The sequence below is a fragment of the Sorghum bicolor genome, chromosome 5 (genome assembly GCF_000003195.3).
Source record: "Sorghum bicolor cultivar BTx623 chromosome 5, Sorghum_bicolor_NCBIv3, whole genome shotgun sequence".
Taxonomy (NCBI): Eukaryota; Viridiplantae; Streptophyta; class Magnoliopsida; order Poales; family Poaceae; genus Sorghum; species Sorghum bicolor.
Window position 1 is genome coordinate 70,221,535 of NC_012874.2, and position 21,527 is coordinate 70,243,061.

Sequence of the window (21,527 nt, forward strand, 5' to 3'; positions counted from 1 at the left end):
ATCCTAGTGAGATTGAGTGAGATTCAAGTGCATTGCTTTGAGAGTTGCATTTAGTGGCACTTGATTCTTGAGTTTGCTGCGGATTTCTTGTTACTCTTGGGTGTTTCCCGACGCCCTAGACGGCTTGGAGCAGCGGTGGTGTTGAGCTCGTGATTGGAGATTGTTTCGAGCCTTACCAAGTGACTTGTGAGGGGTTCTTGAGCCTTCCCCGCGGGAGATCGCAATTGGCTACTCTAGTGGATTGCTCATGGCTTGGAGGATCCCCATCTTGTGAGTGGATGTGCGGCACCCGCTGAGGGTTTGGCTTTGGATTGCCAATTAGCTCGTGATCCATCAAGTGGGTGTATCGCCACAACGAGGAGTAGCTTGCCAGGAAGCAAGTGAACCTCGGTAAAAAATCTTGTGTCATCTCTTGCCGAGGTTTCTCTTGTGATTGTGAGTGATTGATTGGATATATCTCTACTCTACAACGTTGTATAACAATCACTCTCCTCTCTTTACTTACTTGCCTACCTTGTTAGTTTAGCTTGTGTAGCTTAGTTCTTGTTAGTTTAGAGTTGTTGTGTAGCCTTCTCTAGTTGTTGTGGTTTAGTGTTTAGCCTTCTTGCTAGACTTGTATAGGTGGCTTGCATAGCTTAGTTGTGCTAGTGCTAGAATAGCTTCGCCACTTATTTTACTAACTCACTTGTTTAGTAAAGTTTGTAAAATTTTAAATAGGCTATTCACTCCCCCCTCTAGCCATTTGGACCTTTCACCTTCTCTCGCTGGCTTTCTCCAGCCGGCCTTCGTCGGCAGCCTTCTTCTGCCAGCCTTCGCCATAAGCCTTCTCCTGCCGGAAGCCTTCTCATGCCAGCCTTCTCTAGCCGGCCTTCGTTGGGACCCTTGTCCCAACAAAATCGATACGGACATGGATATCCATATTGACCCTAATACCGATATAAATGTTAATCTTTAGGATATCCGGATCCGTTCCTACTTCATATGGACACGCAATCGCGCTGCCTGCCGCTGTTGTCATGCATATATACTGTACATTCAACAGGGCATCAGGGCATTGAATGTCATTCATGTTGATTTGCTACCTTTCCTTTCGAGCACATACAACTTTGGATATACTAGACTTGTTTATATTGACATAGCAGACATCGGCCTGAGCTTGCTCAAAGCTAATCCTGGACGTTGAAATATATATACAAATAGCTAGCGTGGATATGAATCCACCTACCTCCATGATTGGTGATACCATCTGTAGCCCACACTCAATATAAGATGTCGAGCTACGGCCAAACACATAATATCGTATAAACTCATTAGAAATTAGGGGGGCAGGTACGGTGGAGATGACTTGAAGACAGAAAAATGACAGGATTAGCAAGCAACATCATTGTATAGCTATATAAGTTAGCCTAATGATGTATACCAAGAGTTTAAGACACCGACTAATAACTAATCTCCCATATGCAGGTAGCCAATGCAACAATTAATATTCAGTCACAAAGTTAATTATTTTAAGCCTGTCTAATAACTCCTCATTCTATGCTCATATCTACATTTATATATAGTTCTAGATCAAAACTTAATTATTGATTCAAGAACTAACTATTAGACCATCAAATTGAGACATGGAAGCTAAATTATTTTCCCTACTCAATTTACCCTAATTAAGGCCTCTAAAGATTTATGTAAATTTCAGGTTAATTGCTGCAACGATGCATGGAGAGAGAAATGAAAAAACTAATTAAGAATGTAATCTAGCAGTAAACTTTAAAAATATATTTGGAATGGCATACACTTGCCTTTTAGAGTCACCCATTCCAATGAAATCAAGAGCTGAACTTCCCGCCACTCTTGTGATGAGCTACCCCTTCTGTTTCTCGGGATGCAGTTCTATTCCAAGGAGGAAAAAGGGGGCTTCTTATATTCGGCCCCTATATTTTTGGAGGAAGCCAGTTGCTTTACATTAGCCATCCTTGCAAATCAGTTTCCAAGGGCTGCTGCTGTTTCTTGACACCTCTAGCTAGAAATGACCCATATTTTAAAATAGCAGATGGTATTTCCAAGCTTCCTGCTTGCTCCTAAGGCAGAGGGCATTTGTTGATGGATCCAGCTCCAGAATAAAATAAGGGCCATATGAAAATCATCGCTATAGTAGCATACGCTAGCTAAAGATGAAGCAGAAGATTAATATGGAGCGAAAACTTTAATCGCCAAGGACATTAACAGTTGGAGCATCTCACAGCATGGTAGCTAGACCAGTGCACGTTGGGAGTTTTGAGCGTCCCTAACGCTCTGTTTAGATTGCTGATAAAAATTTTTTAGATGTCACATCGGATGTGTCGGAAGGATGTCGGAAGGAGTTTTTAGAAACGAATAAAAAAACAAATTACATAGCTCGTCAGGAAACTGCAAGACAAATCTATTAAACATAATTAATCTGTCATTAGCACATGTGGGTTACTGTAGTACTTAAGGCTAATCATGGAGTAACTAGGCTTAAAAGATTCGTCTCGCGATTTTCAACCAAACTGTGTAATTAGTTCAATTTTTTATGTACATTTAATGTTCTATGCATGTGTCTAAAGATTCGATGGGATGGATTAAAAAATTTTGGAAGGCAAAGGCCGTATGACAAGTGCAGCAATGGCCGATCGAGATGACAGCTAGCGGCTATGGTTTTTACGTTCCTCTACACACAAACACGTGCATGCACCTGCCACCTTGCACACTACTGGTCCCCATCTGCAACTTGACCTTGTAGCTGTAGATTTTGTCGTGACTGCAAACTAGATATATAGTACCACCAACTATATGCATGGGTGCAAGAATATATCAACGATGTCATACATAATCTGACTTGGCAACGATAGACGACAGCGGATCTGCCACATGAATTGATGCTCGATCTATAAGTGGGGAGTCGACTAGGCTGTTCTTCATGCCCTGCTGTAAGTTTTTCTTTCACTTTCTCTCTTCGTTGTCTTTGAGTCACCACTATTTTGTGTTTCTAATTAACATGACATTGTCCTTTTCTTTGTGATCTATGTATAGATCTTTTTCATCTAACACTTCCAACTTTTTGTACAGTACTCTTCATCTCACTGATTGGATCATGGAGCCAACTGCAGCGTGGGTACCTTTCAACGTCCAACTGTCGAACTGGACCATGGAATATGCAGGATGGGATCCTGGCTACCCTGTGGAGTCAGAGTCGACTGAAATGGTTGAGTTTGAGTATGCAGCAGCCACAGACGATGATTCCGTTGACAAAGAAGATCAACAAGAGTTTGAGCCTCACTTCCATAATATGGGAATGAAGATCCCAATCAATCCTATTCATGTGTTTGAGGATGCAGCACGTGAGTTCAAGGTTGATATCGACATGATGAAGATGAAGATCCATAAGTACCCTCCGAGCATCCAAGTTTTCGATAACAAATTCTTTACTGTCCCAAGGTTGGTGGCCATTGGGCCTTACCACCATGGCCAGAACCAGCTCAAGCAGGCTGAGAAAGCCAAATATGTGGCTGCCTACCACTGCATCATGGAGTCGGGTCACTCAGTCCAAGACATGTATGATGCCGTTGTCACCGCCGCATACGATTCCCGCAGCCTTTACGACAAGGATGTGATGGCAGATATCAGCGAAGACGACTTCCTTCATATGATGTTCTATGATGCTTGTTTCTTGGTGCAGTACTTTGCTCTCAGCACGAATGGTTCGAGCACCATGGACCCATCGTTGCGTGGCTTCTTCGACTTCAACCGCAAGGCCATCCGCCATGACATTGTGCTGCTCGAGAACCAGATCCCCTGGCGTGTTGTAGAGGCTGTCTTGAGGTTCAGGCCCGTGGATCTGAAAGCCTTCGTCGCGTTCTGGAAGAAGTACCTGCAGGACCGCAAGGTTGTCGTCGAAAAGCCTCTTGTGTTGGATGATAGCTTCGAGCCACCACATCTCCTTGGCCTCCTTCGGTTCTACATTGTGGGAAAAGGCAACACCAAGACACCCATTGAAGTGAAAACCAACACGATATCATTTTCTGTGAGTGCCATTGAACTTGCTGAAAATGGCATCAAGCTCAAAGCCAATGAGGAAGAAACAACCGAGCTCATCCACATGGGCGTCAACAAGAGAGGGATCTTTGCTGAGCTCTTCATGGCGCCGCTGTCGCTGGACGACGAACGTGCCAGCTTTCTCATCAACATGGCAGCTCTCGAGCTATGCACGACCTCGAATTTCCAAGAAGCTGAGCCTGAAGAGTCTGCAGTCTGCTCGTACCTTCTCCTATTGTCCCTGCTGGTGCACAGGGAGGAGGACGTGCAGGAGCTCCGGACGAAGCATCTCCTGCAAGGAGGAGCAGGGCTCGTCAACAAGGACGCTCTTACATTCTTCACGAGACTTCAGAGCCTGCCCCTACGTGGATCCAACTGCTATGTCCGCATCATGATGGAGATTGAGAAGTACAAGGTCAATAGGCAGATGCAGATCAAGGTCCATGCGTTTTTTTACAAGAACAAGAGAACCATCTTCGCGATATTCTCCGTAGTTGGTGTACTTGTCAGTATCTTAGGGACCCTCATGTCTCTCAAAAAGCGTTCTATGGTTTAACTGCCTACTTCTTGGTGGAATTGTCGGTGCACGGCTCCAATCCCTCAAGGGTTCAAATAATACTGATATGCACCTATATAAGTAGGTGATTGATTTTCATTTTAAGGTGCTGTTTGGTTCACTTATTTGTAACATCATCCGATTAATTAATACGCTGGTAACAGAGATTACGTGCAATTGTGTTTGTTTCAGTCCGACTTTATTTAAGTCATGCATGCTGCAATCAGATACCGCACTGTAAAAATTCTTTGTTACCCTGCAGGCTGTGCGTCTTTTAATTCTCTGCTCCGCATGTTGGACGAGGCCCCACTCAAAGACGTCAGTGGATGGCTTGCGTCAGCCTCTATCCATTTCCATTACCGTGTGGAAAACAAATAAATCGAGTGATTTATTACTTTATTAATGTTACATGTCTCTTTCAATAACTTTGGTGTTCGCGTTAGGGCACTCTAATAGAGTATTAATGGTAGTTTCTATCCATAATAAATAACTAGCCAGCTTAGCAAAATGCTGACATGGCAGGCTAATTAATGAAGAAAGCGGTTGGCCATCTCGCTCGCTCACCTGCACTGCACTGCTGCGCTCCATCGCCGGTCACCGTCCTCTCTCGCCCACACCGCTACGCGCCTACGCTCACTCGCCTTCCAAACTATAGACAGTGTATTTCGTATTTTGGTCTAGGTGTGGCCGCACCCGGTATGATCCGCCGCCTATGGCTACGCTCACTCGCCTTCCGACGTTGACGTACTTGGCTGCCACGGCAACGGCATACTCAGTTGCACGGCCGCCATAGTGCTTGCCGCCTAGTACATCATACGCAGTGATGTGTGTGGTGCGACGTCCACAAGCTTGCGGAGCAGCCGGTCAAAGTTGCTTAATTTCTAGCTTGAGAAGTACACCATACGCGGCGACGGCATACTCGCTCGCCTGTGCGGCCGTGCTCGCTCGCCGGTGCCGAGCAAGACGATGGACTTAGGAGAGAGAAAGAAGAAAAAAAAAGGGGTAATATTTATTTGGGAAAGAAACCTACATTGGGTGAAATAGTTTCTGTAGATGATTTCTTGTTGACGTGGCACTCGGGAAACCGTGGATAGTTTCAACCATTGGGACTGCCTACAGCTTCTAAAGCAAACACCATGTAAAATAATATATACAAAAGTAATAAATGTCTAGGCGCGGATGTTATATAGTCCCTCTTTCCAAATAACAAGACGTTTTGGCATTTTTATATACATTGTTTTAACTATATATCTTTATACATAGCGAAAAAATATGTATTTTGAAAAGTCAAAACGTCTTATAATTATAATTTAGAATGGAAGGAATACTATATTCCTCCGAAAGATTCGCTGTATTCAAATCAATTTTATATTGTGAAATGCTGGAGCTATCTCTTGTACGTATTGTGTCAGTATTGTCTTTTTGCCTATTCATCATGGAATTTGGAACTTAGTGGTATAAGGGATTGGTCATACATTGTCTCTGTTATATTGAATTTCCTTATATTTAGCATTTCATTACTCTTTTTGTCCACAGAAAAGTACAAACGCCTAGCGAGGCTAGGTGACGTCTAGAACAAATGCTAGCAGCTAGACAGTGCCCATACAATGCCTAGCATATATTCAAATAGTGCCTGTTGATACTAAATCTGCTTTATACTATATTGAGATGGCACTCCACTGCACCGTACCTACCCGGCACGAGCTTGCTCAAAACTAGTCCGAATTAGGTCATAACATCGTTTAAGTACACTTTTTGTCTCGATGCAGCACTTACCTCCCACATGGGGTTCTATAAATATACGGTATACAGTAGTGCTCAGGATTGCTAAGGCCCTGTTTAGTTTATTCCAAAAACCAGAAACTTTTTAAAATTCCCTATCACAAGGCCTTAGTATATAAGATGTACAGATACAACGAACTACATTACTTTATGTCGTATCCACTCATTAGATTTTGTAGCGAGTTGTTGTTTCTTAAGGGGTGTGGGTGGAGAAGGCTTGAAGAAAAGACAATGAGTTGGCAGGCAACACCAGTGATCTAGATCTGTGAATTACAAGGGAGATGGGTAGCGAGTGACCAACTTGCATGTCCAATGGCCAAACAATTAATAATATAGACAACACTGTCAAAACACACTGGCCAAACATTCTCAGAAGATTATAAACAGTGCAAACATTATAGGACCAAAGATACCTGTAGCACTACGTACAGGCGGCTCAGTAGCACACCCTTCCTTTCCTGCACATCACCCACAGTGCTGTTGGGAAATGCGTTCTACACCTCCTAACAGCACGTTGGGCGAGGAGACTGCTCACGCGCGGCAGTGAGCAGCTTTGTGGTTGCAATCAATGGGCTCAGTGCCCAGAACAGTAGGTAAGAATCGTAAATGATCTCTAGGCTATCTCTCTCCCTTAAAAGCAGTTACATTCCCTTTATATAGGGCACGGATGTCGACTTGGGCCTATTACGCCCCGTGACGGCGGGGGAATATCCTGGCATATTCTTTCGCTGCAGTCTACTAATCGTGGGGTCATTCAAGTAATTTCGAACCACGAGCTCCACGTGCGCTGTCTGCTTGGGACTCGAGCTTGCCAAGGCTCGATCCTCCGGTCGGCCGCCGATCCTTCGACTCAGAAGTGCCGAAGGTTCCTCGTCGACACCGTGACCCTCGCGTCGTCCTTGGACATCCTTCAGCCTATCCTCCGCCACAGGAGGATCCGAAGGTCCCCTCCTTCATTCCTCGCGGTCTCCGCCGCCAGCTCGGTTCCTGCATCACAATACATCACACGAGACGCGTTATTGTTAGCTTCGCCTGGGACCTTCGTATTCTATCGTCCAAAGGTCCGGGGGACGAAGGTTTTCGGCGACGGCAGGTCTCAGATGCGGCCAGGCAGGGGAAGGCAAGGTCAAGCCCCCAACAAGTGCAAAGGTACTAAGTGAGCCTCCCAGCTGCTCGCTCACTTGAAAACTACATTAAGATAGTAATTAAATGTAATCAATTTGCAAAGAAGCCATATGCAAATAACCTAACACTACTATATAAATGATTTTGCGAGACACAATCCAAACATTAAAGAGACGATCACAAAATTTGTCTGTCTTATAAAGTACTCCCTCTCTCCCAAAAAAGTGATGTTCTAGGATTTTTTAAATAGATTAGTGAAGAGAAATGTCCCCAATACCCTTAGTATATCACACATGATTCGCTTAAAAGATGGGATGTTGTATGGTTTACTTCCTAATTGAGACGCGTTGTATGCAAGCATGCAGAGACCTGAGGCGAGGCAGGAAACAAATAGTACTCCATCTCGATTGGTAATTTGGCGTTGGATCAGTGGACCAACTGCGTGTTTAAAATTCACGTCATTTTTCTGGGACAAATTTTAAATCACAGAACTTCACTCTTTTGAGACTGAGGGAGTACTTGAGAATTTTTAGATGTTGTCTTACGGAGTCGGTCACAAATTACTCGTCAGTCAAATTGTATTTACAGAGGTGGATATTTTATTTACAACAGTCACAAATTGCCCATCTCCCAAAATGTCTTTATAGAGACAGTCACAAATTGCCCGTCTCTCAAAATCCATTAACAGAAGTGGACCTTCAAAAATGTAGACCATTTTTGTATGATGACTATTAAGAGGCCCGCCTCAAAAAACCTGATGGAAGCCCACCATTCCCAATATGATGGTCATGTATATCATCAGAAACTAGGGTTTGGAATTCCTCCCCCGCACACCTCTCATCCCCTCCTCAGCGCCCTCCCCCACGCCTCCCTCTCCTCTCTCCCTCATCCATGAGCACAGGAGCAACAACGTGCTGACTCGGCAATAGCCATGGAGAGGTTAGGGTGGCACGTGTTGGGCTCCTCCCATTGATGCACAAGGGTCGTAGATCCGGGTGGCGGCAGCCGCACAGACCTTAGCAACGATGATGAGCTGCGTGTAGTCTCGCTGGTGGGCTCAAATATGGGCTCACTGGCAAGCCTTTTTAGTTTTCTAAAACTATTTACGCAAATGGGCACTTCGTCCATCTCGATTCTTCGGGGAGGCATTTTGGTCTTCTCTATGAAACTCGATTAACACAGGCATTGTATTCGAGGTGGATGTGATGCCCGCCTAGGAAAATCATTTTTGACCGCCTAGGAAAACTATTCTTGTGCTAGTGTAAGTAGCGGTCTAGAGGGACAATTCGACACAAATCTAGGATTCATTTTCCTTTGGCAGCGTGACATGTGATTCCATTAACTATTGTCGCGATGTCTAGGCCTAGCTCCACCACCGCAGCACCACTAGTTCAGCAGCCATGCTCCCATAAGCAACAAGCAGACAGAATGGAAGCTAAATCGGCACTGATGAGCCCCCTCATCACTGCTGATTTAGCTGTGTCGGTTGATAAAACCGGTAGTGATGGGCATTTTGAGCTGGCAGTGATGTTAAATCTATAGTAGTGGCTGCAGATTGTTCTCGACTTCTGTCTCGCCAGGTGATTAGCTGAACTGGAGAACTGATCCCTGATCATCATCGCAGCATTGCCCTAAAACACAGAGGCAGACCAGTTTGGTTCTCTTCTCTCCCATGCAATTTCTCAAGTGAGAATCGTATCTATCCATTAAGGTACAGTAATGTACAATGTTTTTCCAACAGATTGTGTTAATAAAACCAATCATGTAATCGTAAGACTAGTATGCATTAGTCATTATTCAAGTTCTGATTGTGAGGTAGCAACCGGTAAGATAGGATGCAGATACTAACTATAACAAAAGTAAAAGATCAAATTATCTTGTTGTGTTACTTTTACTAAATATCTTATGTTTCTCCAAATTTCAGTGTCGTGAGAAATGTGCATGCTTGTGGGAGTGAAATAAAGGGGAAAGAGAGATCGAGTAAATGAGTTGATAGAATCCCAAAGAGGGTCCATGGACAGATTTTTTAGGAGCAACACAAGTACTTCAAGAGCACCAGATGATGGTGGCTTCAGCTGAAAAAAACCTGAAAATTTAAATTGCCGGGGAACCATTTGTGATCTACAATGTCTAATGAGAGCTTATGGTTTGGCAACATTATGCAATGAGAAGAAACCAAATTGCTGGGGACCATCTACAATGTCTAAAGAGAGCTTACGGTTTGGCAACATTATGCAATGAGAAGAAACCATTGGACGAGATTGATATGATACCATCATTAGTGACTTTGCATCGTAAAATGTTTGACAAAAATTCTAATTCAATTTAGTATATAATTAGGATGTGAATATTTCTTTTGGATATGTGTTGACTATGGTAACATTTCATGTATATACGTATAGTTTGAGTATTATTTTTGTCACACTTGGTTAGGTATAGGTCAAAAAAAACCTAGGACCGAGGCTGGATCAAACCGATTGAAGAGGTGTTAGGCCACCTAAAGGGGCACTCAGATTTAGTTTTATAAAGAGGATCTCATGGTGGATGCAGAATGGGTTGGAGATCCGGAAGTGCAATTCCCCAATATGGATGAATCTTCCTATCTCTAGACTAATTTTAGTGAAACTTTCCTTGTCGTATCCATTGTTATTTTTGCATAGGATATGGTTTATTACAATGGTAGATCTTATGGTGATGGCTGCTAGCTGGCCTTGATAGGTTAGCCAATGGCATGGGCCTACGGCCGGGTTAATATATGCAGATATAACTAATGACATGATATGCATGGTACTACAGCATGGTATTATTCTACACCGCAAGTCAAAACTAAGTAGAAAAAATACTGAGCAGTACTGGAGAGTGTTCAGTATCAACTTGTCCAACACTCAGGACCATCAAAAACTGAACAATACTGAAACACGAATACTGAGCGATACTGAATTTTGCTCAGTACAACAATTTGGTGTAGAATAGTATTCTACACCTAGGGTGTAGAATAGCACTTGTATATATATATATATATATATATATATATATATATGTGTGTGTGTGTGTGTGTGTGTGTGTGTGTGTGTGTGTGTGTGTGTGTGTGTGAATAAGCATCCATGAGACCATGAGGTAGTGCTTCTTATGCCCCGATGTATGTATATGTTCCATTCTCTTCTCTCTTCCTAGCGACAGACTATTTTTGATGAAACACATTTGTCCATTCTTATTCTTGCATACGATACTGATTTACAACCGTATAGTAGATCTGATGGTAATGGCTGCTCACCTCAGAGAGTAGCCCATGGCATACGTCTACACCTACACCCAGGTTAATAAGCACAGAATGAAGACGACGACATGCATGATTTTCAAGATATGGTATACTAGAGCGTGTGATTCCAAGTTTTGCCAGCTCAGGGTTCAGCCATGGTGTGAACGTGTAGTAAGTATGCTGAACACATGTACATGGCCACTTCCTACAGTAAATAGATACAAAAAACTAACTATCATGGGACACATAACCGGTTGGTTCTGGTCGTCTATATAATGTTCTATACACAAGAAGCATATCCACAAGGTAGAGCTTCTTCTGTCCAGATGTAAGTCTTCAATTCCCTTCTCTCTTCAGTACACATTAGTCCTGAGATCCTGACTAGTACAAGTTTTCTCCGTGAATCTGTTTTCTAGCTGTTTTTCATTCTTCTCATTTCCTGCTTTTAAACTACTTGCATGCATGCAGTGATAACTTTCGGAAGCTAAGGCCAGTCAGAGATGATCATGGACCAAGATGCAACATGGGGACCTTAATTGCCAGTTTCAGCTGGCGAATTGGGACGTTCAAGAACCAGCTCCTGAAGCTTGGTCTTGTGCTGCTGGTGGCGTCCCAGTGGAGTATGTGTCTATCGACATGATTGGTAACTGCAACCTCCAACCATACTTGCCTCAATCTTGTCAAGGCCATGGAGGACAGGAACTAGCTGAGTACTACTCCTACTATGCTGCAGCCTCACTGCCTAACTGGCCCATTGCAGAGGTCATTAATTGGCAGAATAGGCAGGTAATGGGCATCTCGAGCAAACAGGCTGTTGAATTACAGAATGAAGAAACTAATAAGATCTCTAACAACAGTCTTGTTAGTGCTGTGTTCGAGCAAGTATCAGACGAGTTTCAGGCTGATATCGACCTGATGGAACAGAAGATGCATAGATATCCTGCTAGCCTTCGAGATCGTCTCCATGAGTCTTATACGGTGCCAAGGGTTGTCGCCATCGATCGGCCCTTACCATCACCACCAACCCCACCTCAAGCAGGCGGAGAAGGTCAAGCACATGGCTGTCATAAGCTGCGTCATCGAATCTGGCCACCTAGCGGAGGAGGTGTATCTCGAGGTTGCCCATGTAGCAGACAACCATGCCCGCCGTCTCTATGACAAGGATGTCATGGCAGGTATCAGCTGTGCAGACTTCCGAGATATGATGTTCGTTGACGCTTGCTTCTTGGTGCAGTACATGCGCATGGACTGTGGCATTGCAATAGATGAGAGCTTGGTTGGTTTCTTGCGCCCAAACCGCCGCGACATCCGCCATGATCTCATTCTGCTCGAGAACCAGCTTCCCTGGAAGGTGGTGGAGACGGTCATGAATTTCATGCCCGAGCCCGCCGTTCCCTTGACGGAAAGCTTCATCTCTGTATGGAGAGGCTATCTGCAGCACCATAAGAAAGAAGAAGACGAGGAAGATCAGGATACTACTTATCTATCCACTTTGGTTAAACACAAGAAATTCAAACCGCATCTCCTTGGCCTCCTCCGATACTACACTGTAGGAAGAAACACAAACGCCGACGACGACGACAACAAGCGGGAACCCAAGAACCTAGCAATTTCTGTTAGTGCCATTGAGCTTGCCGAGATTGGTGTCTCTCTCACAGCCAACAAGACGACGAAGCTCATCGACATGGGCCTCAACTACAAAGGGACCGTACTTGGTGAGCTCTCCATGGCGCCTCTGTCGCTGGACCGGAACCGTGCAAGCTTCCTCTTCAACATGGCCGCTCTGGAGCTATGCACGGTCGAAAGCTTTTCAAATGCGCCGGTCGAAGACTCTGCTGTCTGCTCCTACCTCCTGCTCCTGGCTTTGTTGGTATCCAGAGTGGAGGACGTGAAGGAGCTGCGGGCGAGGGGTCTCCTGCAGGGAGGAGGAGGCCTCACCGACATGGAAGCGTTCAAGTTCTTCACAACCTTCCAGGGTCTGCGTTTTGGAAGGTGCTATAACAGCGTGATGCAAGACTTCGAGTTATACAAGGAGAGCAGGCAGATTCCGAGCAAGGTGTACGCTTTTTATTACAAACACAAGAAAATCATCGCCGCAGTTTTGGGAGCCATTATTGCAGTTTCTGGGATCATAGGGACACTCCTGTCAATCAAGAACAACGTTTGATTTGATATGTATACCCATGATATGCATGGATGTGGGATAGATGTTCTACACACTTTTATATGTGCTTTAGCTGTCATGATTTCTTTGATAGTACTCCCTCTGTTTTAAATATATATGTCAGTGTTGAACATTGTATATTGGTTTAATTTGAACATTTGTATATTTTCTAAAATTACGTATTTCTGCAAATAGACGTACAAGCATATGTACGTAGGTTTAGAGTTAACCGTGTTGTCTATTTCTCTGTTGGCTGCCATTGAATTTTCGAACTCCACATATAGCCAGGTGTGTATACCCAGACTGGAAACTATACTTTTTTATCACTGAATTGGTATGAAATGTCAGTGCCATATAAATTGCACCCCAACCAAATTTATATGGCCAGGTAATGCACATGGGATTGGTTACTCGGTGCTGTCACTAGTTCAATAATTTTTAGCTACAGATACAGAGACTGCTGCAGTGTGCCTGCTAATGCGTTTTTCTTTTTATACTCAAACTGGTCTCCACCCGGCCCACTACTAATTTGACAATGCATTTTCATTGGCTTTTAACCATTTTAGAGCATATATACTATGTATTTGTGGTAGCTGTACACATCTTGTCATATCCGTGAGTGAGAGCAACAGAAGTAGCACCAAACATGTGTGAGTATAGACTTCAATCATAGGGCTGTTTGCATCATATTATTGACACAGTTTGCAGTTGAAGTGCTTCGACTACATGGAATGCATATGGATTGGGATCGCTAGTTTTCGTCATTCCTTTACAAGCAAATGTTTTTCCCTTCGCCTTGTTACCATGCATTACTGCAATATACTCCTTTCTGGAGGAAGTGTACAATGCACACCTCTGCTAGTGATGAACAAACAAATAAAAACTTTATGAAGCCCACTCCTGCCCGGAGCTTCCTTCATCTTATCAAATAATTTTAGTCCCACATAGAAAATTGATGGTGGAGGACCACAAGTACAAGGTTGGGGGTAGTCCTCGCCTATCATACTAGTCTTTTGGCTCATCGAAAATTGCTATGCACTTTGAGCAATTATTAGGTGTAAAGGTAAATTTTTCATAAAAGTGAGATCTCGTGCTCTAGGCAAGCTAAGAATTAATTGTGACATAAAATACGGGCATCTTTTTGGATGCAAGCTAGGTGCTTACCCTTTTTGTTACCTAGCCCTCCCAATGCATTATAGAAAACTTAATAACAAAGGTTGAAAAGTCATCGAAGGTAGGATTGGAAATACTGTTTATGTGGTCGTTCGTTGTTGGTTAACTCAGTTTTATCAAATCTACCTATGTTTATGCTTTTTATTGTCCTCAATTAGTGGTGTCCTTAAGAAATTGAGTACTATAGATCATTGTTATTCTAGCAATACAATCAATAGTAAAAGATAATTTAGTGTGAAGGAGTTGGAAACAAGAGCAAATTATGTACTTTACTTTCTACTTGAAGAATGAAACAATTCAATATCTCTTCTCTGATTGTTTACATGCTAAATTTCTCTAGAGAGTGGTTCACTTTGTGGTAGGATTGACACCGCTAAAGCTGTCCATGATGGCATGATATTCTTTACAGGTGGTACGAGCAAGGGGAGCGCGGTCCACATGTGTAGCCTCTTTTCTAGACAATATGACTTACAAGTAATGAAGTTTTTGACAAGTATTGATTGAAAAGATTTTGGAGGAACACTAGGTATGCCATGAGCGCAATTACAGTGGGGTGAAGCAAATAAGCAACATGTTATCCAAGTATGCTAAATGCTAGAGAGTAGAGACAACGGCAATGGATTCTTTTTTTGTCATTTGGGCCATATAATGTTAGAATTGAGTTTTGAGTGGGGCATTTATGTGGTTACACAGTATTGTAATAATAGGTGGTTAGCTGCTCTTTGCGATTAGAGATGAAGCCATGATTTATTCCCACTATCTAAAAGGACGTTCATCTTTTTCTTTATTTTAATACTTTTCTTTGGTTTATTGTTTACATTCACTTATGTTTTCTTCAGTTTGTCCATGTCATATTTTTTCTTATATTTTCTACCATGTTCTTTTATTTCTTTTTTTCTGATTGTCATGTTTAATTTTTTTATTCTTTCGATCCTTTTCCAAATTTAATATTTTTTCTCATCTAGTAAACACTACTATTTTTCTATATTTTCTAATATAAATTTTGTATTTTTATGGCCGCCTTTTTTATTTTCACAAAATTAGGTTTTTAGGAGCAGGTTATGTCACGGACCGTGCCTATAAACCAATGTATTATCTTCACTTCATTCTGGGCTATAATATAACTTTCTTCGGCAAGAAAACTAATTAACTTGAAATATACGTAAGCACAGTTGGAGCCTTTCGAGAGAGCGCATGGTTCTGATATTTGGTCACAAACAGGTAAAAAAATTAGCTTATATATGTACATGCTAAATATAATAAATAATAATATAACTATTTACAATTTTGTTTTTTTGATTTATAACTATTTATTAGCAATTGGAAAAAGTCTACTTTAGGTCCCTCAACTTTCGCGAAAGTCTGATTTTCATCCCTAAACTCTAAAATCGGATAAAATACATCCCTCAACTTTTAAACCGTGCACATTACATCATTGACCTGGTTTTGAAAGCGGTTTACCTTTTTTTTATTTATTTTGGCTGATTTTTTTTGAAAAATCACAGTAAATCAGATAAAAATCATAAAATAGAAAACTCAATTTTGTTGGACTTTAGATCAGTATATCTACACATTGAATGTATAATATAGTATGTTCTAGTACAAATTGTTTTTGATGCATCTTTAGATCTATATTTTTTTGTAATTAATTAGACTAATTATAGCTACATTTTCTATGGTCTAATTGTGATGAAATTTATATGGTGAGCTAATTATCCTATGATTGAGTTATAGTAAAAATTTTATACTCATTGAATCATGTATTACTTAGTTATAGATTTATTTAGGTTTATGCTTGTTAAATTATAATAAATCTATAACTAAGTTATACATGATCTAATGAGTATGAATTTTTTACCATAGTTTAAACATATAATAATTAGTCTAACATAAAAACTTCACCACAATTGGACCATACAAACTACAGCTATGAATTATTCTAATTAATTATAGAAAAAACAGTTCTAAAGCTACAATAAAAATTTTATACTCAAGCATACTATATTATATGTTCACTATGTAGATCTACTTATCTGGAGTCCAACAAAATCATATCTACTATTTTATGAATTTTATGTGATTTACTATAATTTTACAAATATCCAGCCAAAATAAATAAAAATGAAAAAGACAAAACTGCCTTCAAAACCGCTCATAACCATGTTAGGGATGTAATATGCATGGTTTCAAAAATTGAGGGATGTATTTTACCCGGTTTTGAAGTTCAGGAATGAAAAATAGACTTTTGTGAAAGTTGAGGGACCTAAAGTGGACTTCTTCCTTAGCAATTTATAGAGAGGACTCTCTGCAGCTGATCGATTTCGTTGTGGGCCGAAACTCGCATCCGAACGCGGGCCTGTAGTGAAAAATTGATGGGCCGGCCTGCTCAATGAATTCGGACCCTCCTCGCAACTGGAAAACCGTAACCGAATGGAATCGGCATCGGTGGCTCCTTAATTTGAGATTAAAGAGTTCGCGAGGGTCGAATCCCCAAATTCCTCCTCCAATCCAACCCCAAGGAACGAAGAAGGAAGCCACGATCTGCGCGGGCGGGCGGGCGATGGGTGGCGGCGATGCGGATGCGTTCCGCCGCGTCGAGCGCGTCCGCCGGGAGGTGCGTCTCCATCAATCCCCTGCCGCCCGCCCCCCTTGTGTTTCTCTTCCTTCTCGTGATGCCGGGCAGTCGACCATGGTTTCGGTTAAACAAGTACTCGCGCGCGCTACTGCCGCCCAATCGAAACTTCCTAGGGCAAAAACAAAACAACAACAGTAATAGTGTAGACTTTGTCAGTGCCATCGAAACTAAACCAACCATATGTTGTTTAGGGTTCCCTTTTTTTTTTTTTCTGATCGATACACACAATGTTCAAAGTTGTGAACCTTCTTGTAGGGTTTCATTTACTCCCTCCGTACCCATAAAGAAAATCGTTTTGGATAAGTTTGGGTCAAACACTAATCATGAATAACTTTTAAGTTGTTGAATTTGGAAATGTGAAAACCATATAAATAGATTTGTCTTGAAAAATACTTTCATAAAAGTATATATGTACCACTTTTTGATAAATATTTTTTATAAAAACAAGGAGTCAAAGTTAGGCTTTGGAGATCGTGTCGTTGTCATAAACGGCTTTCTTTATGGGTATGGAGGGAGTATTTGTTATGGTTAGAAGTTAGAACTGTGAATTCAACAAATTAGTAAAGGGTTCAAGCGAACATGGACTAATTGTTTTTTGTGTCTGTGTGGAGTGCATTACTTGCTCAGATTTAATTTAACCATATTAATTAATTAATCTATTTTTGCAACGGGCCAGTTCAATCGCCTCCACATCCAGCCGCAAGGGACGACTCAACAGGTGCGAGCTATTGTATAAAGTTTAATTAGTCTGAACAATTAGTTATTGTAGATTACCTATAAGTTAAGTTATACACCAGTGAAATATTTTTATCCTGCAAATATAGCTTTGCCTTTTTTAAGCTTCCTTTATTTATGTATGGACTGGATTATTTGATTTACTGCTTTCTAAACTTACTCATTTTTTTTCTTTGAATTAGTTCAATTCCTCTTTCATGGATTTACATGCTATGCCTATGTGTTTTTTTCTGTTGTTGTAATAGTCTAGTGTCAGCAAATGTTGGTAACCACAAACTTTATTTCATAACAATGAACATTAACAGATTACTAACTTACAAATATAGTTTGCACTGCCATCTTTGTTAAAAACGGTGAAATATTTTTATCCTGCAAATATAGCTTTCCCCCTTTTACCTTCCTTTATGTATGGGATCGATTATTTGATTTACTGCTTTCTAATCTTATTGTTTTTCTTTTTGGGAATTAGTCCAATCCCTTTTTCTTGGAGCCACAAGCTATGCCTCAACAGGTATGGTTTTTTCTTTGTTAATAGTCTATAAACAAACTGTACTTCATTATAAACATTCTAATATCTCTAACTTGCAAATATAGTTTACACTGCTGTCTTTAATTTTTAAGGACCCTTATCTTTAATTTGCCTTTACATGTTTTTTCTGTATTTATGCAGACTTAGATGTTTAGTTTGTTGCTGACCATATTCATTTGTGTGCATCAGTTTGGTTGTTTCAATCGCCTTGTGTTCCAGCCACACACTACGACTCAACTGATGACTCGAGAGGTATAACTTCTCTTTTTTTGTTGATTATTTGCTCTGTGCCTGCACTTATCACGTATTGATACAAATATCGTGTAAACTTTCATTTTTACCTCAGGCTACTCTTTTCACTCGGCGTGTTTATGTTGGTGACCTTCCTCCCTCTGCTAATGAACAGGTCTGTACTTTATTTTTTAACCCCAGAAGGGGAAAAACAACTATACATATACTGCCTAAGTAAACAAACTCAAACACCATTCCAAATATCTGCGACCGTTGGCTAAATTTGAGTCCATTCTGCAGACAATTGGAGTATTCTTCAATCAAGTCATGGCTGTTATTGGAGGAAACACTGCTGGTCCCGGTGATGCTGTCTGTGGCATCTGCATGAACCATGAACAAAGATTTGCTTTAGTTGAGTTCAGAATGGCTGAGGAAGCAAGCAATGCAATGGCTCTGGATGGCATTTTGTTTGAAGGGGTGCCAGTGAAGGTTAGAAGGCCAGCAGACTACAACCTTTCCCAGGCAGCTGCCATGGGCCCGACCCAGCCAAGCCGCAAACTGAATCTTGCTGCAGTTGGACTAACAGCAGGATCAGCCGGAGGAGGGTCAGAAGATCCTGACCGTATTTTTGTGGGCGGACTTCCCTATTACTACTCTGAAGCTCAAGTCCGGGACTTGTTGGAATGCATTGGGCCTCTTCGAGGGTTTGAGCTTGTGAAAGATAGGGAAACTGGTAACTCAAAGGGCTACGCGTTCTGTGTTTACATGGACACCACTGCTACTGACATTGCTTGCGCTGACCTAAATGGCATCAAGATGGGAGACAAAATCCTTACTGTCAGACGAGCAAACCAGAGTGCATCTCAACCCAGACCAGAGCAGGAAAGTATCCTATTGCAGGCACAGCAACAGGTGCAATTACAGGTATAGACCAACTATATTTATTTTCTTAGCCAATTAGGGGCATATTCTTTGTTGTTTTGTGACTGTGGGTTTGTTTGAATCAGTTCAATACCCTTGTCATCCAGCCACAAGCAATGACTCAACACCTATGGTTCTCTAGTTCTTAATATTCTGCAGTTACCAATAAAAAAATGTACCAACATCATTTATTTTCAGGCTACTCGTCATGCTCGGCGTGTTTATGTTGGTGGCCTTCCTCCAGATGCTAACGAACAGGTTCAGTTTAATTTACAACACTGGTGTACACATAGTTTTCAACTGTTTGTTCAATTTCTCTTTTTTTCTTCTGCAGACAGTGGCAGTTTACTTTAATCAAATCATGGCTGCTATTGGGGGAAACACTGCTGGTCCAGGTGACGCTGTTCTCAATGTATACATAAATCATGACAAGAAATTTGCTTCTGTGGAGATGAGATCTGTTGAGGAAGCAAGCAATGCAATGGCCCTGGATGGCATTATGTTTGAAGGGGTGCCAGTGAAGGTCAGAAGGCCAACAGACTACAACCCTTCCCTTGCAGCTGCACTGGGCCCAAGCCAGCCAAGCCCCAATCTGAATCTTGCAGCAGTTGGCCTAACAGCAGGATCTGGAGGGCTAGAAGATCCAGACCGTATTTTTGTGGGTGGCCTTCCGTATTACTTCACTGAAGCTCAAGTTCGGGAGTTGCTTGAATCATTCGGTCCTCTTCGAGGGTTTGATCTTGTGAAGGATAAGGAAACTGGTAACTCAAAAGGCTATGCATTCTGTGATTACCAGGACCTCACTGTCACTGATATCGCTTGTGCTGCACTAAATGGTATCAAGATGGGTGACAAAATCCTCACTGTCAGACGAGCAAACCAGGGGGCATCTCAGCCCACACCAGAGCAGGAAAGTATCCTATTGCAGGCACAGCAACAGGTGCAAATGCAGGTATATATAGACCAGCTAGTTGATTGCCATACTAGGCACCTAGATAGTTTATATTCTCTAGTGTGCCATTTACATTTACGATGTGCCGTTGTTGTGTTCTGACACAGAAATATGTGTGTGTTTTGTGTACAGAAACTTGCCCATCCAGTTGGAGCGGCCCCTACAAAGGTGGTTTGCCTCGTCCATGTGGTCAGTGCGGATGAATTGGAAGATGAAGTGTATGAGGACATCATGGACGACATGAGGGAAGAAGCACGCAGATATGGTATATCATTTATTACCTTTTTTTTTTGGTTCAATTTGGTCTCCGTCCTACATCGACTTCTGCTAGTATTTTATTTATCTGCTATTACATCAATTTCCTAGGAATTCTTGCATGCAACTTTGTTATGTTTATGCACTAATCACAAGAAAAATTACCTTTTGATCAGGTAATCTGGTGAAAGTTGTGATCCCACGTCCTGACCCCAGTGGACCCCCGGTCACTGGAGTCGGAAAGGTGAGCCTAGTGTTGCACCGACTTCTAATGTTCGAATTTTGCGGATCTTTTGTATGATAGCAAATGATGTCTGATGCAAATTTTCTCTGTTGCAGGTGTTCTTGGAATATGCAGACGTCTACAGTGCTACCAGAGCGAAGATGGCTTTGCATGGAAGGAAATTTGATGGGAAGCCAATGGTGGCCAACTATTATCCTGAGCTTAAGTTTGCCAATTTGGATTTCGATGGATAATTGCACCAAGATTCTGGAAGGGAGAAAAAGGATGATAATTGCCACGTAGATCTTTATGTATGTAGACATACTGTTTGCGCGAATAATGGTTTGTTCTCTTACAGTACGAAACCGACATTTTGACCGTGGATTTATACGGATCCACAAGAGGTTGTGAATATGAAGCCAGTGGATTGCTCAAATTTTGGCTAGATTTTTACTTTCTTAGTTACCTTCAGTTTGATGAGCTTGGCTGTTTTGCTGATTTTGTTTTCTGGTTTTCTAAAATGTATTTTTCTCCTTGGGCAGACGACATTGAGATGATGGTATAGTTTAGGATGCAATCGCCCAGGTACACTGCGACACTTGATTACCTGTATGCCATTATAAAAGATTGACCAAACCACCATGTCATTAAAAAGTTGTTTCGCACCGCTGTGTCCAACTTCATCTTCGACTATACCCGTGTGCCATTCCGTCCCCATTCCGTTTGTTTTTTGACGTTTAAGATGTCTGGCACGTGGGTCCAGGGTAGGAAAATGTCATTTTTGCCCTTCTTCCCCTCTCGGGCTGGACGGCACCGAGCAGAGCGCGCTGAGCGACGACGTCGCGGCGCCGGCGGGGGTGCCGCTCCGCGACTGCTCCTGGCTCGCGATCGGCGTCATCTCCGTCCCGACGTCGCGCATCGACACGGACACGGCCAC

General features: G+C 42.1%; 2 protein-coding genes across 2 annotated transcripts; both read left to right on the forward strand.

Annotated features, from left to right (window-relative positions):
• LOC8070233 (UPF0481 protein At3g47200) lies at nt 2,951-4,740 on the forward strand. Its single transcript, XM_002449944.2, has one exon. It carries the CDS (start codon nt 3,041-3,043, stop codon nt 4,604-4,606), a length of 1,566 nt encoding a protein of 521 aa, XP_002449989.2. The 5' UTR covers nt 2,951-3,040; the 3' UTR covers nt 4,607-4,740.
• Nucleotides 16,568-21,091, forward strand: LOC8070235 (splicing factor U2af large subunit B). The gene is made up of 11 exons (XM_002449946.2): nt 16,568-16,723; nt 17,421-17,462; nt 17,949-17,990; nt 18,198-18,260; nt 18,355-18,414; nt 18,540-19,163; nt 19,359-19,418; nt 19,495-20,112; nt 20,245-20,377; nt 20,544-20,611; nt 20,707-21,091. Exons 1-11 carry the CDS (start codon nt 16,670-16,672, stop codon nt 20,842-20,844), a joined length of 1,902 nt encoding a protein of 633 aa, XP_002449991.2. The 5' UTR covers nt 16,568-16,669; the 3' UTR covers nt 20,845-21,091.

Coding starts and splice junctions, on each gene's coding strand:
- LOC8070235 (XM_002449946.2), top strand. CDS start 16,670: ATGGGTGGCGGCGATGCGGATGCGTTCCGCCGCGTCGAGCGCGTCCGC. Junction 17,991..18,197: donor CACAAGCTATGCCTCAACAG/GTATGGTTTTTT, acceptor TGTGTGCATCAG/TTTGGTTGTTTCAATCGCCT. Junction 19,164..19,358: donor AGCAACAGGTGCAATTACAG/GTATAGACCAAC, acceptor ATTTATTTTCAG/GCTACTCGTCATGCTCGGCG.
- LOC8070233 (XM_002449944.2), top strand. CDS start 3,041: ATGTATAGATCTTTTTCATCTAACACTTCCAACTTTTTGTACAGTACT.